At 41.3% G+C, this 19,421-nt stretch overlaps 1 protein-coding gene across 3 annotated transcripts in view; it reads left to right on the plus strand.

Annotated features, from left to right (window-relative positions):
• Positions 1-15,439, plus strand: part of ELP1 (elongator acetyltransferase complex subunit 1) — a 60,064-nt gene extending 44,625 nt beyond the window's left edge. For 2 of the 3 annotated variants that reach the window (XM_059141683.1, XM_059141681.1), the window contains exons 30-37: positions 2,316-2,378; positions 2,749-2,809; positions 4,662-4,775; positions 5,278-5,389; positions 6,945-7,072; positions 7,538-7,692; positions 10,639-10,714; positions 14,393-15,439. In XM_059141683.1, coding sequence (XP_058997666.1) covers positions 2,316-2,378; positions 2,749-2,809; positions 4,662-4,775; positions 5,278-5,389; positions 6,945-7,072; positions 7,538-7,692; positions 10,639-10,714; positions 14,393-14,460 — 777 coding nt within the window. In that variant the 3' untranslated portion in view covers positions 14,461-15,439. The remainder of the gene's footprint in view (positions 1-2,315; positions 2,379-2,748; positions 2,810-4,661; positions 4,776-5,277; positions 5,390-6,944; positions 7,073-7,537; positions 7,693-10,638; positions 10,715-14,392) is intronic. The other variant, XM_059141682.1, reaches the window with a different exon arrangement.
• Positions 15,440-19,421: the final 3,982 nt, after the last annotated feature.

The following is a 19,421-nucleotide window of genomic DNA, read 5'->3' on the forward strand; positions in this document are numbered from 1 at the left end:
GCAGAGGCTTAAACCACTGAGCCACCCAGGCGCCCCTGTTGTATGATTTCTGTTGTATAATATGTCCTGAGTAGGCAAACCCGAAGAAAGGGAACATCAGAGGTTACCAGGGGAGGAATGGAGTGGGAAATGGGGGTGTTTTTTTAATCAGGTGAATTTGAAAAGGTTGGTGGTCACACAGTATTGTGAACACAGTAAATGCCACAAATTATACACTTCAGAGTCCTTGTATGTCATGTGATTGTCATTTTGGTAGAACAGCCATCCCCCCCCCCCACACCCTCTTTCTTTCTCTGTGGGTCAAATAGCACATACCCTGCTATGTCCCTTCGTGGACCTATGGTATGGGCCTGTTAGTGGGGCATATGCACTAGGGCCTGGGAAGAAAATGCTTACTTCTATTTAATATTTTTAATTAAAAATAATTTAAAGTAGTATGTATATATTTGTAGATTCTTTAAAATGCTGGAAGTAATAAGAAAACAAAGCATGTCATTCCTACCACTCAAGACTTTCCTAGTCATCCCTTCCATTTTCTAATTCTTCCCGTAGTGCTCTTCGTATGCGTGTGCGCACAACACACACACACACGCGTGCGCGCTCTCCCTCTCTCTTTCTCTGTCTCTCTCGCATGGTTAACCAAAACAAAGTTATACTGTGGTCTTTATAAATTTTCTTTAAGTGTTTATGGTCTTCATCTTTCCAGGTACATACACTTTAATTTATGTAAAAATTAAAATTCTAGTTCCCTCAGTGGTTCCAAATTATTTATAATTTATAGTAGGATGATCCAAAGTAGGTTCCAATTTAGGGTCATGTATTGCATTTTGTATCTTAGTCTCTTAAATCTCTTTTAATCTAATGCATACCCATCCCCACCTTTTTTAATCACCATGACTACTGGAGGAATCCAGTCAGTTTTTTATGTATCTCACTTTTTTTTTTAAAGATTTATTTATTTATTTGAGAGGGTGGGGAGAGAGAGAGAAAAAGTAGCAGGGAGGTATAGAGGGAGAGAAAGAGAGAATCTTTTTTTTTTTTTTTTTAAAGATTTTATTTATTTATTTGACAGAGATCACAAGTAGGCAGAGAGGCAGGTAGGGAGGGCGGGAAGCAGGCTCCCCACTGAGCAGAGAGCCCAATGCAGGGCTCGATCCCAGGACCCTGAGATCACGACCTGAGCCGAAGGCAGAGGCTCAACCAATTGAGCCACCCAGGCACCCTGAAAAAGAGTGAATCTTAAGCAGTTTCCATGCTGGATGCAGAGCCTGATGTTGGGCTCGATCTCACAACCCTGAGATCATGACCTGAGTGGAAACCAAAAGTCAGACACTTAACCGACTGAGCCACTCAGGCAACCCACAAAACACATTTTAAAATGGTGAAATCCAGGGGCACCTGGGTGGCATAGTTGGTTAAGTGTCTGATTCTTGGTTTCAGCTCTCTGCATCCCCTTTAAAAAACATAAAATGTGTTTTGTTTCACTTACTTCCAGTTTCACAAACTTCTAGTTATAAAGTAAATAAGTCACGGAGATGAGAAGTACAGCTTGGGGAGCATAGTCAGTAATATTGGAATCACGGTGTGTGGTGACGGATGGGACTGTACTCACCATGGGGAGCGCGGAGTAATGTGTAGAACTGTCAGATTGCTGTGTCGTAAGCCTGAAACCGCTAACATTGTATGTCAACTGTACTTCAGTAGCAAAAAGATAAACACGATTTGTACCTATAGAAATGCTTTGTTTTATATGCCTTATGTGTACATTAAGTAATTACATACTGTAGTACATGCTCAAAAATTTTTACTGGTAAGGCCACAAGCATCAAAAATGTTTGAAGACTTAGGATATGCAGGTGTTTATTACACTCATGTTTATTGCACTCATCTTTCAGTTTCCTGGAGGTTTGAAGTGTTTCAAAATAAAAATTGGAGGGGGGAAAAAGAAAACGAAAAGCAGAAAGAAAAGTTTAAAAGCCTTAAACCTGTCAAATTGAACAGGGTAGTATAGCTGGGGCGGTGGGCATTTCTCTCAAGACCTCACTGGTGGTTTCAATGCTCAGGGACATAGGGAGATGATGCCATGTGTTCTGTGGTTATTTCCAGAATCTATCTTTACCCACCACCCATTGTCTTTTGCATCACTGTTTACTGAGTAGGGACTGGAGGCCAGACCTGATTCTAGGAACTGGGACCATAAGAGGGGGGCTGGCGGGCAAAGAAGGCCACTCCGTAGGCGGTGGCACCATTTATCATGGTGGCATCTGACACGCTTGCCCCGTTCACCTGTTATCTGCCTTGCTGTTTCCGGTCAGGATTATGAAGAAGCTGTGCTCTTATTACTAGAAGGAGCTGCCTGGGAAGAAGCTCTGAGACTGGTAGGAAAACCTTTAAAATCCTCCCTGTGTTAGGTGCTTAGCAGAGTGAGAGTGCAGGGTAGAAAGGTCAGCTGGAATCCCTTGTCTTCGGAGGCTAGCAAAATTAAGTCAAAATAGTTTCGGTTCCTGCTCTAAGGATAAGCAGTATTTTTAAAACCATTTAAAGAATTGATTCTTAATGTTTGGAATTAGTTTTTTTAAATGTGAAATATTACTGGTTTTTACCGAAATGACTTAAATGCTCATTAGCTACCTTGTAGCTTGAAAATAACCTGGTGACCTCCGAAAGTCATCCATTTCCTTCCAGATGTCTTACCTCTACAGTGACATGGCATTTTCCTGCCTAAACCTACTGTCTTTTTCCTTTTAGGTTTACAAATATAACAGACCAGATATAATAGAAACCAACATAAAGCCTTCCATTTTAGAAGGTAAGGGTTGCATCTCGGAATTCTACATTTGGAATTGTAGAGGTGGGGAAGCGCGAGAGAAGGATACTGCCTGTTATTACATCCTTTAATCATAGAGTTGATCAGAGTTTTCCACTGGGTGTAACACTTAATTCTGATTAGAATTTTTAAATATGCTAACTGTCAAATGGTAGTATGTAAAATACTTGAATGTTAAAAATGTGATAAGATACGGTTAAGAATCTTTTTAATTGTAGGGATGCCTAGGCGGCTTAGTCAGTTAAGCATCTGCCTTCGGCTCAGGTCATGATTTCAGGATCCTGGGATTGAGCCCCACCTTGGGCTCCCTGCTCAGCAAGGAGTCTGCTTCTCCCTCTCCCCCCAATGCTTATGTGTACATGCACACACACACACACACTCTCTCTCTTTCTCTCTCTCTGTCAAATAAAATCTTTTTAAAAAAATCTTTATTTGGGAATAATTGGTAAACTTGAATATGAACTAGATATTAGATAATACAGTATTCTGTTAGTGGCCAATTTCTTACATATTGTGCTTATGTTAGATAATATCCTTTTTTTTTTTTAAATGATTTATTTATTGGAGAGTTGGGAAAGGAGCAGAGGAGCAGAGCAAGATAGATTCTCTAATCTTAAGCAGACTCCATGCTGAGTGTGAAGTCCAACACGGCTTGATCCCACAACCAATGAGATCATAATACTGTCCTTATTCTTTTTTTTTTTTTTTAAAAGATTTTATTTATTTGTCAGAGAGAGATCACAAGTCGGCAGAGAGAGAGGAGGGGGGAAGCAGGCTCCTTGCTGAGCAGAGCCCGATGCAGGGCTTGATTCCAGGACTCTGGGATCATGACCTAAGCGGAAGTGCGCAACCCAACCCACTGAGTCACCCAGGTGCCCCAATGCCCTTATTCTTAAGAGAGATGTTCTGAAGTGTTTAAGAAGGAAGGATCATATCTGCAACCTACTCTCAAAAGGTTCCACAAAAATAAGAGTTGTGTATGTGTGTATGGAGAGAAACAGGAAGGAAAATGTTTATAGTTGGTAAATCTAAGTGGAATACATATTTATATATTGAACCAGGTGAGTTTTACCAGTTCTGGAACACTGGGGTGATCACTATGACTCCTTAAAAGCAAAGTGGAAAAGAAAGACATCAGTTTGGCTTACAGAAATTTCCAGCAGTTGGGGTTGGTTTTAAGCTCTGCCTTTTTTAGCACAGTCCACCCTGTGAGTAGGATCAGGCCTTTCTGATGTGTACATGTGCTCACACGCTTACCCAGCCTGCGTCCCCCCTCTCCCATCCTCATTAACACCGTAGGAGAATTCTTTTCATAGCATTCGCTTAGTTACGTTACTGAAAGCATCCATCCTGACCCTCCAGCCGTCCATCTAGCTGTCTCTTGCTTGGATTTTCTCCCCTAATGAGTTCTAGAAAAATGCTGACTCCTCATTTGTATAGGCCTAATACCTATGTTTTGCATAGGCCTAATACCTATGTTTCAGAAACATCTCAGTGACTGTCCTGTTTTTGTTAATAGCTTCCTGTATACTCCTTTTCTTTGCTAGTCTGCTCTTGGGTACCGAGTCTTTTGTTCAGGTGATATTACTAATTTAGTGCTAGAGGATGTTCTAGGATGATGTTGATCAACTCTGAAATTTGAAATTTTAATGTGTAGTTCATTCTCCTAAAACAATGTAGGTTAATTCTCATTAAGGAAAAAAAAAAATCTTGCTTGGAAAACCTAGTAATCTGTTTCTTTTTTTAAAATTCTTACTCCCTCACTGCCTTACTTGAGTGTTTTTCTCTTTTACTTAAACATCTTGTTCAAAATATTTTCCATCCGCACCCCCAGCCCAGAAGAATTATATGGCACTTCTGGACTCTCAGACAGCCACATTCAATCGCCATAAAAACCGTTTATTGGTGGTTCGAGATCTCAAGGAGCGGGCACAGCAGGTGAATCTGGGTGAGTGTCTACATGAAGACACTGACAGTTGGGCATAGTGGGGACATATCATACTTTGTCTTAGCGGATTATTGTGCCTCCTGCACGGTGATTACTGTGCTGGGGGATGTTTAGGTCCTTCGTGAAACCCCTTGGGGACTGTGTATGGCTGTGTTTGTGTGTGTTGGGGAGGGCTGGGGGCAGGACCAAGCATGAATGGGAAGAGCTCTGCCACACATGCCCTACACCCCTACCAAGCGGAGCAGAACGAGTATCCTCACCTCCAAAGGTTCCTTTGCTTTCAGAAAGAAAAGAAAAGGAAAAATAACCTTGGTACTGGTGTGCTGGTGTATGGTAGTAGTAACTGTATTTAATATTATCTCATTTCACTTTGAGATCGACTTTCTAATAATTTTCACCCATCCTCAGCTATGCCCTGGTGAACTATAGTCCACTTACCCTATTGAAGGTAAAGCTACATCAGCGGGGAGTTTTCATTCTGTATCTGGTTCTTCTTTTCTAGATAATGAGCTGCCCCAGGGCCAAGAGTCAGACCTCTTCTCTGAAACTAGCAGTGTCATGAGTGGCGGTGACACGAGCAGCAGATATTCCCACAGCAACTCCAGGATATCCGCGTATGTATCACATTTACGTAGCACATTGATGAGGCCCTGGGTGTGTGGACAGAGTGCAAGGACGGAGGTCAGTTTCTCATCCGGACAGTTCTCAGGGCCGGGATTTGGTGTGCAGGGGCTTTCCCCACATACCTAAGGAATTCGACTTGGTGTTGAAATGTTTTTCTACTGCAGCTTTGTGGACCGTGTGTTTGTCTGTACCCACAAGGCCCCTACGCTGGCACTCAATTTTTATGACATCTGATTTCATTCATTTAACAAATATTAGGTGACCAGATTATGTGGGCACTTAAAAAATTAAAAGTTTATAAAGGAAAACGGTATCAGGCATCTTTAGTTCAAAGTCAGAATTAGGAGAGATTATTAATATAAAATAAGTCATCATGCTTATGCAGTGTAGCATTCAGTCAGAAAACCCATATGCTAGTTGTAGTGGATGTTACCAAAATTTTTAAGGAGATGTGGGTTATAAGAGCTTATAGTCATCCTTGGGAATCATAAAACAATGCAAGACATAGTATATTTAAACTGAATCATGATGGGAGGCCTGGGTGACTCAGTCGGTTAAGTGTCTGCTTTCAGCTTGGGTCATGATCTCAGAGTTCTGGGATCGAGCCCTGCATCAGATTCCCTGTTCAGAAGGAGACTGCTTCTCCCTCTCCCTCTACCTGCTGGTCCCCCTGCTGTGTGTGGATACGCGCACGCGCGTTTTCTCTGTGTCTCTCTGACAAATAGATAAGGTCTTTAAAAAAAAATAGATGAACTGAAAAATAAAAATAGATAAATAAACAAACTGAATTGTGCTTTAGGAATTCAGAATAGAGATTTATGAGGTTATATGGGGTGATCAGAAACTGCAAGAGAGTCATTTAGAAACTGGGCTTTTCAGGGGCTCCTGGGTGGCTCAGTGGGTTAAAGCCTCTGCCTTCTGCTCAGGTCATAATCCCTGGGTCCTGGGATCGAGCCCCGCATTGGGCTCTCTCTGCTCAGCAGGGAGCCTGCCCCCCCTCTCTGCCTACTTGTCATCTTTGTCTTTCAAAGAAATAATTAAAATCTTAAAAAAAAAAAAAAAAAGAAGCTGGGCTTTTCAGAGCCAGGGCGAGAGTCCCAGACAGGTGGCATAATTAAAGACCTCTGAGCAGGAGAGATGCGGGTGCCATATATATTTTATTATATCCAAATTTCAATGTGCCGTGTCTATGTCTCATTTAAATTTTACTTTAGATTTGTTTTTCATTAGAAAATTTAAGCTGGTGGTTCTGTTGTTCCAGCTCTTATTATCAAAAATATAACCTCTGTATTTTAATTAAAAGTTCAAGGCCAGACACTACTTTTTAGGGTTTTCCTTATTATTTCCTGTCTGTAAGACTTGCCGTTCCCAAATTTATTTTAGCTGTCACTCCCAACACCTCATCACCATTTTCCCCCAAATACACATACCATCTATTGACTCTCTGGGTTCCCAGAAAGTTGGTGGCCAACTGGTACATTTATTTTAATCTGTTCAGTGCAAAGAGAGCCCCTTTTATAACATCTTTCCAATTTCTTCTAACAGGCGATCATCTAAGAATCGCCGCAAAGCAGAGCGGAAGAAGCATAGCCTCAAAGAAGGGAGTCCGCTGGAGGATCTGGCCCTTTTGGAGGCCCTCAGTGAAATTGTACAGAGCACTGAAAAATTGAAAGGTGTGTTCTCAATACTGATGATTCTTGCCCCCCAAAAGGTAAATGGATAGCACAGAGTTTGGCAGATAATTACGATACAGTTTTCCCAACTTGGGGAAAGACAGACTTTTGGCAGGAAGTATCATTTCAGGGCACGTTCCTGACCCACCCTCAGTTGGGAAGCTAAGCCTTCCTCCACTGGGCCCTGCCCAGCCCCACTGGGAGACATTGGTACTGAAGCTGGGGAAAAGGACTATGAAGACACCCTTTCCTGCTAGAGCCCCAGCGTGTTCCTTTTCCTTTTTGTAATAAACAGGTTGAATTATGAATTACTCCAGCATTTGGGGAGACAGAGGAAAATGTGGGAGATGGCAGCTGCAGTGTAATATTAAATATTTTTTTGCTTGGGCAAGAAATTGTGTTACGGATCCTAGCAATGGAGCTGGGGACCCAAGTTAACCCCTTTCTCGAATTTCTTCTCTCTAGAGGAAGTATACCATATTTTAAAGGTGCTCTTTCTCTTTGAGTTTGATGAGCAAGGAAGGGGATTACAGAAGGCCTTTGAAGATACCCTCCAGCTGATGGAAAGGTCACTTCCAGAAATTTGGACTCTCACCCACCAGCAGAATTCAGCTACACCTGTAAGTTTTCCTCAGAGACAGAACGTGCATTTTTTAAAGCCATTTCACAGGTTCTTAATGTTCATACGATCTCTTGAAAGTCAAAGCCAGAGTTTTCCTTGTTCTTAAAAACGTGATATACCATAGTTACATTATCCTAGGCTTATTTTTAAGCTGTCACTAAGAAGATTTTCTACTTGAGTACGCCTTGCCTAGGGTTAAGTTTGCTTTTGTTTCTCCTTTCCACGTGAAACAGCTGCTGTGGAGAAGATGGGCAAGTTCAACTGTTGCCTCAGCCTTCAGGGAGATTAGAGTAGGGGAAAGAGGGAGACAGGGCCAGAGTTGGCCTCTCACCTCCCTGCGCAGACTTTGGATCATATCGGTGTTTTTTTAAAGTAACCCAGACATGGGCCTCTGGGTGGCTCTGTCAGTTAAGCGTCTGACTTTTGATTTCGGCTCAGGTCATGATCTCAGAGGCATGGTATGGAAGTCATGGTATGGAAGCACGGTCTGCGTGATACCCTCTCCCTCCCTCTGCTCTGCCCCTTCTTCACTCACACGTGCTGTTTCTCTCTCTCTCTCTCTTCTCTCAAATAAATAAAATCTTTAACAACAACAAAAAAGTAAACCAGACAGTTGCTTTCCCTATTGTTTTATGGATTATCTGACTTGTTGCTTCTACTCTTGTTACAAGGAGCTTTGCCGCTCATGTTTAAGGCAGTTTTGTCCTGTTGAGAATTCTGATGTTTTGTCATCTATTTATTGTGTGAACTTTGCTCAGTCTCTCACACCTCAGGCCTGTTGTTAAGAGTTCCTGTTTTGATTTAGAAGGGCTGGTGTGTCAGGTACGCTTAAGGAAAAGAACCACAGCTATTATTTTAACAGAAAGAATTTAATATAGGGAACTGGTGGAACAAGTATTGGACAACTGAGAAGGCAAAAGGAGAACACAGAGAAGGAGCGCTGAGTTGGTGACTGAGAGGGAACAAGGAGGAGTTCAGGTTTACTGTAGTTCAGAAGCGTGGAGGGGGGTCCCTGCTGCGCCGGTTCTTGACCCTCTGAGAAGGGGTGCCAGCTAGCTGGTGCTGATACTTCTGAGGGGGCACGATGGCTCTAAGTGTAGAGAAATAAGGAAACTGAAATGAATGGCTACTATGAGGGTTAAGAACTATTGAGTGAAAGCAAACAGCAGCCTTGTCCTCTTCTTCTGGTGTCTGCTATGGGCAGAGCATAACGAGGCAGCTGACAAAGGGCAGAATGTTTTCTCAGGTTCCCAGTCCCAGCATCACAGGCTGGGACCACAACCCACAGAGAAGGGTTTGGAGCCTGGAGAGAGACTGGTTTTGAACTCCTTGATTAGAAACACATAAGCTTTACTGGGGCCTTGATTTCCTCATTTACAAATGGGGCTCTACTTCCCTATATGCTTCTCTGGAATGTTCTGAAGGTTAGATAAGAGGGTAGATGTGGGCACATTTAGCATACCTTGAAAGTAAAAGTTGAGAATCAGCACCCTACAAATACTTGAATTTACTAAAATAGGTATTTCATAGAAGAAATGTGATCATCCTCGAAACTGTAGTGGTTTTGAAGCTTAGCAATTTATACTACTGCTTCATGCTCTCCCCTACCCTCTTCTAGTCAGATCATAGTAATTTAAAAAAAAAAAAACTTTTTATATGTTTTTTAATTTTTAATGTTTTTTAATTTAAATTTTACTTAATCTACAGTGCCGTACTGGCTTCTGGAGTAGAACTTTGTGATTCATCACTTAAATAATTTACCCAGTGCTCATAACAAGTGTCCCCTTTAATCCCCATCCCCCATCTAGCCCATCCCCCACCCCCGTCTCTCCATCAACCCTCAGTTTGCTCTTTATCGTAAGTCTCTTATGGCTTATTACCTGCTCCTTTTTTCTTTTCTCCCTTCCCATATATTTATCTGTTTTCTTTCCTAAATTCTATATATGGGTGAGATCATATGGTATTTGTCTTTCTCTAACTGACTTATTTCGCTTAGCATAATACACTTTAGCTCTACCCATGTTATTGCAGATGGCAAGATTTCATTCTTTTTGATGGCTGAAGATCATATTAATTTCCGAGACACCAACTTTAACAGTCTTCTGGGGAAAATGACCAGAAAATCATGAGTTTGCTTTGGTTGGTGAATTATGGTAATGGCACAGGTGCAGGTTCCCCTGAGTCATGTGAAAGTGCTTTGAGGAGGACATTGCTGCTGAGAAGGTGTCCCCAAGGGTATGCACGCTGAGCCAAGTGAAGACAAAGCAGAGGGCCTGGCGTGTGCCCCCCTGAGCCTTACACAAACACGGAATTCCTGTGAGGAGTCTGGTTTTACCTTGAACACGTGTGCACAGTTGCATTCTACTCCCTGATACATGCACGTATTGGGGGTTTTTTTTGTTTTGTTTTGTTTTGTTTTTTAAGATTTTATTTATTTGACAGAGAGAGAGATCACAAGCAGGCAGAGACGCAGGCAGAGGGGGAGGGGGAAGCAGGCTCCCTGCTGAGCAGAGAGCCAGAGCCAGATGCGGGGCATGATCCCAGGACCCTGAGATCATGACCTGAGCCGAAGGCAGAGGCTTAACCCACTGAGCCACGTATTTGTTTTATATCAAAATTCCCACAGATCTTTTGAAGGCATTTTGATGCTCTGTGTGTTCTATAACCTCTTGTACTCCTCCCCTTAGGGTATGGCTTATATTCCTTAAGATTTTCCTTTTTTTATTTTCCCCTGATCATTACCTTGTCTTCTGGAAGAAAGGAGATTTGGAGGTCTGAATTGAGACTGGAATACCTGGCAAAGTAAAAACCACAAAGGAGAAGAGAATTACTGTGCTTGATAATTTGAAATGACTTGCTATTTACTGCTGGTAGAAACTTGGCCTTTGGTATGTGCGGTCATCAGAAGTGTAAAATAATCTTTGCTGATCTGTTTTCTACTTAGGTTCTAGGTCCTGATTCTACTGCAAACAGTATCATGGCTTCTTATCAACAACAGAAGACTTCAGTTCCTGTTCTTGGTTAGTATTGTTTTCTCTTCAAATTATCACAATATTTGGCAGAAGGAATATCTTTCTCTTTGTGTCGAGAAAGTCATTGGAGTCAGGAAAGATCGGGTATTGACAACAATTTTCCCTGAATTTTATGAGTATATCTGTAATAAAATTGACTTAGTGCTTCTAGTTTTGGGAACCAGAGGGGTGGGGAGCCCAACATGACATTAAATGTATAAATTTTTAAAAGATCATCTGACATACACTTGTCCATACAGGCACACCATAGTTGAAGTTTGAGTCCAAACAATACAATTTATATATATATTTTAAGGATTCTCCCAAGTCATCATTTTTGGTTCTTGGCAGTTATGCGCTGCATCTTGGGGGCATTTTCATAACCATCTTCAGGATTGACAATATAATTTGAAAGCAAATCCAAAGAATGTTAGCATTTTACTTGCATTTCCTATTTAAGTTTACCGAAAATGTTTCATTTTTTATTTGTTGGCAGGGGAGATGATTCCTGATTAGATTGTGTAGCCCTTATATTTTAAAGCCCCAAAGGCTCTTTTTAAATTTAGTTAGAAACTTTTTTTTTAAAGATTTTATTTATTTATTTGACAGAGAGAGGGAGAGAGATCACAAGTAGGCAGAGAGGCAGGCAGAGAGAGAGGAAGGGAAGCAGGCTCCCTGCTGAACAGAGAGCCGGATGCGGGGCTCGATCCCAGGACCCTGAGACCATGACCTGAGCCAAAGGCAGAGGCTTAACCCACTGAGCTACCCAGGCGCCCCTAGTTAGAAACTTTTGACAGATCAATTTGGTGCTTGAGTATTTACCCTTTAGGTGGATCAATCAAGCATACCAGCCTCTTAGCTTTCAAAAGTTAGTGGTATGTTCTGAAATAATTGGGAGTCTTTACTACTGTAACTTGGATTTTCCACAATTTTTTTTTCCTTTAAATACTGTGCTATACTAGCTTTCTGATGACATTTGAAGTAGCCGTGGGTGTTTACACTAAATTTGAAGTTGAACAGTTAATGTTGCTACCAGGAACAAATGAGCTATTTCTTATCCAGCTTATGTCACGTATTGGAACAGTAGCTGCTGTATTCCTAGCTCCCCTTCTTCCTGAAGGCTGACAAGCTGCTTTTGCTATCAGCCCCAACGTATACTTAGTTCTGAGATGCTAAGAATACATCTTGGACCAAGGCAGCTTGGTCATTGCTCAGTTTGTACTCCACAATCCAGCTGTGATTTCTGCCCCATTTTCCTCACTACTGGCCTGATGCTGACCTTCACATGGAGTCTAGTCACACCTTTGCTTCAAGTATCCTGGTGGCTTTATCGAAGAGCACTTTCATTTTCCAGCTGAGCTTTAGAGATGCTATTTGAGGCTCCTCATTATCTGAGTACATAAGTATTATCAATGTCCTTGTGGTTACAAGATGGCATAGGGAAAGAGAGGTTCTCATAATCTAAAAATAGGCAGATGAACTACTGACAAAGTCCCAAGCACTGTTCTGCAACTGCTCCTCCCTAGCCAAAGGAGGAGTTAAGTATGCTCACACGGCCTGCGAGTGGGGTCCGTGGTTTGATAGGCATTCTCTCTGTTTCATGTTCCATGTTTACATTGCAGTATTGTGCAGCTCTGTTGTAAGTCTTGCAAAAATGTAGGGTTTTATAAAATGGATTTAAGTATTTCAAGAGAAGTGCTTGAATCATCATAGCTGAGTTGGGCTTGTTATCATTGATAACAAAGTAACTGCTTCAAGTGGGAATGATTTCGACTAACAAAAGAGTAAGAAGAGCCCTTGGAATAATTGATAAGACCTTCAAAGTATTTTTGCAAAAATAACCCTTACACTGTGAAATTCAGACATGGAAAGGTGAAGGATGTCATGTTTTGTTGTCGTAACAGTTTGTCCGCACAGCTCTTTCCTGCTAAAAAGTCAGTGCTTGGTATTCTTAGTTCAATGTAGATATCAAAATTGTGCTTATGTCTAAATTTTTAATAAGAATATTTCCATAACTTCTTAAATATTTATTTATTTATTTATTTATTTGAGAGAGAGCACAAGCCAGGGGATAGAGGCAGAGGGAGAAGCAGACACCCACTGAGCAGGGAGCCTGATGCAGGGTTCGATCCCAGGATTCTGGGATCATGGCCTGAGCCAAAGGCAGACATTTACCTGACTAGGTGCCCCTTAACTTCTTTTTTTTAAAAAAAGATCATCGGGCGCCTGGGTGGCTTAAGTGGGTTAAGCCTCTGCCTTTAGCTTGGGTCATGATGCCAGGGTCTTGGGATTGAGCCCCACATCGGGCTCTCTGCTCAGCAGGGAGCCTGCTTCCCCCTCTCTCTCTCTGCCTGCTTCTCTGCCTATTTGTGGTCTCTGTCTGTCAAAAAAATAAAATCTTTAAGAAAAAAAGATGTTTAAAAAAAGATCATCTCGTTTATTTTTATTTAAATTCAATTAATTAATATGTAGTATATTATTAGTTTCAGAGGTAGAGCTCAGTGGTTCATCAGTCTTTTAAATACCCCCGTAATGTCATGAGCACTGGGTATTCTATAAGATCATCTCATTTAAAGTTTAATCACCATTTCACGCAAGTTGGTGGGCCTTGCTAATAATGAATTTTCAGTATCAGTGTCCGTATATAAGGAAAACCTCCTATGGTCTTTTTGTCTATCTAACTTTTTGTTTGTTGGAGCAGAAAGCACTAATGGTGTGTGAAATTATAAAACTGATGAGGTTAATGGTGAAAATCTGGATTGTACAGAAAAGCGTGTTAAAGAATATTAAAATTTGATCATTTCTAGTACATGTATATATAATATGAAAATCATGTTTTTAAAAACTATCTTGAGCATTTTTCTCACATTGGTTAAATATGTTTAAAAATAATTTTTAATGTCTGTGTGGCTCATGTATATAGATATACTTTGTTGGAATGTATTACAAGTAATGCTGAGAAAGAACATCTTTTTATACATGTATTTTCTCGTATCTCCGCTGCCTGTATATATGTCTGCTCCCACAGATCTGAAAGAGGGCCCTGGTGGAGCCATGTCATTTCATCTTGGGGTGTTGGGTGACAAGATTATTTAAAAACATAATCTTCAAAAAGAAAAGAAAAGAAAGAGGGCCTGGGAGTTTTGTTGACAGTGACAATTTTACCCCATCCGTCTTCTCCTCCTCCATTTGCTTTTTTCCAAGAGTAGGGACATTTTTATTGATCATGTGTAGAATTTTTTTATCATAAAAGTTTTTTCTGTTCATTAACTCTTTTTCAGATAACATTTTTTCTCTTACAATTTTTTTTCTCTTATAATTGAGGAAAGTTTTGTAGATAGTGAAATGTAAAATTTGATGAGATTTATTAATTACATATGATTTTGTAACCACCACCATCCCCTCCCATTCAAAATCTAGAACATTCTTTGAATCACTCAGTGGGCGTTCTTTTCTTCTACCCTTCACCTGCCGGAAGTGGAAATCTCTATTCTTGGGGCAGGGCCTTCAGGCTGTGTTTGCTCTGACTGGGGGCTGGAGGCTAACAGGAGCTTTAGCTTTCTCTGGTCTGATGGTTATCTTGTAGCTGCAAAGCCCAGGCACTAGTTTTATTATCGCAGAGTTACTGCCTCAGCTCCCCCTAGCAAGAAAGTGTGTCTATCACAGTTTTCCTTTCCTTTCTTCTAGATGCTGAGCTTTTTATACCCCCAAAGATCAACAGAAAAACCCAGTGGAAACTGAGTCTTCTAGAGTGAATGACCCCAGCAGAGGTGGTTCTCCTTTCCCTTCTCTTCGGGGCCTGGCCGTCAGGAGCTGGGAAGAGTAAGATAGCGGTCTGCCTTAGCAGCCTGGAGAGCTGCTCCATACAGCAGACCTAACCAGACACCAAGCAGTTCTGCTTTATTTTGCGTATAATTTTAATTAGCAAAACCTTACGCTTTAACCAGTATTGCAGCATTTTGTAAGAATTACTGCTCTTTTGTTTAGTGCTGTTCAAGAGTGTGTTTCCGGTATTTATAGCACCGAGAAGACTGTCTTTTATTCCCAGCTACCAGTCCCATTCATTTTGGGACCTTTGGCAAGTCACATAATTAACTGCTTCGTGCCTCAGTTAATTGGGAATAATGTTTCATGGCTCCTACCTCAAAAGTGTGAGGAAAAGAAAATAATGTTTTTTAAATATTTTATGTTCTGGGAGGAGAGCATTATGTATAAACAACATGGCTATTTGTGCTACCAACAGTTGGTGAAATTGAATCACTTAAATGACTTCTTCACCTGGAACTAAAGCAGAATAAAAAGCTAAATATATCCTTTGAAATTCTAAGCTTTCCTATGCTGACAGCTGTTTACTTTGTAATCTCGTACCACATCACGTGCTTCCAGTTAGAACTGTATTGAGCTCCTAGCACTGCAATGTCCACAGGGACTCTTTCTACTGCCTGTGAATTTTCTGTGAGGGATTTAGCAGTATTAGAGCTGGCGCACATGAGCATGTCGGAAACAGTATCATGCACATTGAGTATGGTGAACGGTGTGCACGATTGTTGAGTTATTCCTTTTTTCTCCAAGTAATTGCTGCTATTAACTAAAAGGTTTTTGTCCGTGTCAAGGCCATTTCATTTATTTTTCCTTATGGTGCTTCACTGACCTGTTTTAGTTGCTTTCTTTGGAAAAATATGAGAATGTTTCTCTTTTGGATTAATCTAGAAAAAGCTCAGTTCATTTTGACAATGGTTTTGTGGCTGATTCTTGGGTAAGGTTAAAAATTTCTTCCGTGCCTTTAATACCAGACCCAGACCTTCCTGACTGTGCGTGAATGGAAATGCTGCCTCTGATCTGCGGAGTAGAGATATGCCCAGAATTGTAATTAAAGTCATTCCCTAAATAGCAAAATGTAAATGGTAGAGTCTAGGTGTGTTTGCTTGTACAACTCAATTTCTCTCCGTGTCTGAAAATTTTTTTAAAAAACAATGGAAAGAAAAAGAAGGTATATCCTGCCTTATAGAAATCTACTTTATGATTTATACCCATAATGGATTGCTATAATTAAAGGGCCTCACACTGAAAGGCTGAAAGTGCTTTGTGACTACTCTTTGGCCTGGGTAAGTAAACATAGTATCTTATATGGCATTTTAATATATTCTAGTGCTCTTGCTATGGATAATGGTAAGGGCACCCATGCCTTATAGATTGGGAATAGAAATAAATGTGTTGTTGATAATAGGGTGGTTTTTCATAGATGTTCTATTCCTTGAGATGTTCCATTTCCTTGAGATAATGTATTGAAGCATCAAGAAAGAATTTGTATGAATACAAATACCTATCAATTACTAGCTATTTCCTGTGAGCAAGATGGAATTTTGTTCGAGAGGCAGCAGCCTAGAGCAGACCTTCCAAACAAGGTCACAGAAGAATTCATGGGGAAAGTGCAGTGTATGGGAAGAAGAGAAATGTCTGGAAATGATAAATGCTTAATTTGGGGGAAAGGCTCTGTCAAGGTCCTGGAAAAGAATATATAAGTCTTCTACTAGATTTGAACTCTGTCCCAAAGCAAGTTCATGCTGCAGTAAGCTAAAAACTCCAGTTGTTTTGTTGGTCCCATGGTGTCAGTTTTGCTCGATGCTGCAGACATCAAGAGGGAACTTGCAGAGGACTGTGTCTGACAACCCATTTTAAGTATACATTTAAAAAAGAACAGAGGCAGGAGGTAATGTATTTGTTATGTCTTTATGAGTAGTTTGATGTAATTTTTTAGCACTGCCACATCTTTTAAATTCATTTTCCATGTATTATACACACACACACACACACACACACATAGGTTTACCTTTTAGGGATTGTTCATAGCCATAATTGAAGAGGGTGTATTCAAAAATAAATAAAACTAATGATTCTTATTACTTAAGGTTACTACAAGTTTGGGAAGGGAGATCAGCTTTTTCCTCACCTCCTGTGCTTCCCCATAAATGTGTGCGTCACTGGAAGCACCACCTGAACAAGCCCTTAGGAATTTCTGGCTGTCCTTGCTTGTCTGCCATATTTAGTAGTAACCGAGGTGAGGAGAATAAACATCTTAGAAGCTAGGTAACCCATTAACATCCCTGAAGCTATAGACAATTAAAGCTAATATGGTGACATTTGGGGACACTGAATTGATAAGCCCTTCTGCCTTATGCCTATATTAATCTCACTGGCTCTGGAGTCCCAAGGGTTTTAACATCAACAGATGTTCTCCTGGTATACAGGAAAGAACAAGGCCGTGGGTCCACCCATCTTAGTGTCCTTGGACAGAGACTTTTTTTAAAAAAAGATTTTATTTATTTGTAGGAGAGAGAGAGAGTGAGGAGGCACCCCTGGACAGGCACATTTAATTTCACTGAATATTGCCTTGTGTACCCATTAGCACCACTGTGTACCTTAGCACTATTGACATTTTGGGTCATATCATTCTTTGTTGTAGAGATCTCTCCTGTGTATTATAGGATGTTTAGCAATATTTCTGCCCTCTACCCACTAGCTGCCAGCACTGTATATCCCCCGTTCCTGTTCTGATAACCAAAACCAATTTTAGACATTGCCACGTCTCTCATTGGGGGTCAAAATTGCCCCCAGTTGAGAATCACTAAACTGACTTTCATGTACTTACTAAAACTGTTCATCTCCTCCTCTCTCTCTTTCACGAGGATGACTTTTTTTTCCTACAAGGGGAATTGTGTAAAGATCAAGTGAGAATTCATGGAAATGGGTTATGGGGTTTTTTTGTCTTTAAAAAAAAAAAATTATTTATTTATTTTTAAAGGTTTTATTTATTTATTTGACAGACAGAGATCACAAGTAGGCAGAGAGGCAGGCAGAGAGAGAGAGAGGAGGAAGTAGGCTCCCTGCTGAGCAGAGAGCATGATGCGGGGCTTGATCCTAGGACCCTGAGATCATGACCTGAGCCGAAGGCAGAGGCTTTAACCCACTGAGTCACCCAGGCGCCCCATTTTAGGATTTATTTATTTTAGAGAACACAGGGAGCAGGAGAGAGAAACCCCAGCAGACTCTGTGCTGAGTGTGGAACCCTGCCCTCCCTCTAACAATGTGGAGTCCAATCTTATGACCTTGAGATCATGATTTGAGCAAGAGACAGATGCCTGACTGACTGTGCCACCCTGGTGCTCCCATAAAGGTATTTTGAAAAAGGTACATATCTATTCAGCTTTATATTGGTACTTTTCTCTTTTATTCTTTTTGGTATGTTTTCATTTTAAACTGCAGCAGAACATTTAGACCTACTGTGGCCTGGGGATTTCCCTCCAGAACTACCCTTTCATGCTTCCCCTTCATCAAAGCTCACCTTTTTGGGGATCCGTGACTTGGGATCCATAGATATTTAAGGGATTTAAAGATAGTATGTTTCTATAGGATTGGTTTTCTCTGTAATTCTATGTGTTTTATTTTATGCATTTTAACATATTATTCTAAGGAAGGGTCCAAAGGCTTTAGCACCCTGCCAGTGAGGTCAAACGTTAGAATTAATCAAATTTTAACCTGCTCAACAGTGAATGTTCATGAAATGTTGGACAGAAACTGAGGTTACTAAGACCTTATACCACCCTGTGTACCCAGCTGCTAGGTGATCCTCTGATCCTGCCGGGTAAGGTTTAGTCCCCCTTGCTTAACTCTAGGAACTTGAGAAGCCCTTCTGTGTCGGGCCGTACTTCTCTCTTCCAGCTTGCTGGTGCCTGTCAGCCGTGTTTACTAGGCCTGGATGCAGGGTTGGGCAGTTAGGTCTTTCGAGGCAGTCTAGGCAAACCTGGATACTAGGAAGATAGCTTGGTAGGGCTTCTCCCTGGGCATGGTAGAGATGCCAGACCTCTTCTGTGAGTGCTTGAATGCCTAGGTACCTTTGGGTGTGCATGTGACTGAAAACCATGGTAAGGGACACTTCGGTGGCATAATCAGTTAAGCATCCCATTCTTGGTTTCAGCTTGGGTTGTGATCTCAGGGTCATGAGATTGAGCCCGTGTCAGGCTCTGTGCTCAGTGTGGAGTCTGCTTGAGACCCTCCCTCCCTCTCTGCCCTCCCCGCCCCATGCTAGCTCTCTAAAATAAATAAATGAATCTTTAAAAAACAAAAACAGAAAAGAACTATGGTAAGATTTCAGGGTTCCTGTATAAGAGGAGTCTACAAGATAATTCTAGCTAGCTCTTAGGATCACCTCCCAGAGGCCAGATACTAGTATTTCAGTGTTTATCTCTCTCTTTTTTTTTTTTTTTATATCAGCTGTGTGAAGTAGGCCTTTGACAGATCACAAGTAGGCAGAGAGAGAGAGAGAGAGGAAGCAGGTTCTCTGCTGAGCAGAGAGCCCGACGTGGGACTTGATCCCAGGACCCTGAGATCATGACCTGAGCTGAAGGCAGAGGCTTAACCACTGAGCCATCCAGGCACCCCTGAAGTAGGCCTTTGAATTCAATTTTATAGGTAAGTAGACTCAAGCCATACAGTTAGGTGGTAGTGAAATAGGGTTTCAGATCAAAGTTCAAACCCATTTCTTTCCACTGTTTGATGCTGCTCCCTGCCAGTGTTCAGATGCTGAGGTTGAGAGACAGGACAGACACTGTACTGGGGACTGTTCTGAAAAATCCCTGTTCCATTTAAAAAAGTGGCCCTGTAAGACCACCACAGAACATGCAGGGCCCCAGAAGGGCTTCTCTGGTCTTGAAGGACT

The sequence above is a fragment of the Mustela lutreola genome, chromosome 12, assembly GCF_030435805.1.
Source record: "Mustela lutreola isolate mMusLut2 chromosome 12, mMusLut2.pri, whole genome shotgun sequence".
Lineage (NCBI taxonomy): Eukaryota > Metazoa > Chordata > Mammalia > Carnivora > Mustelidae > Mustela > Mustela lutreola.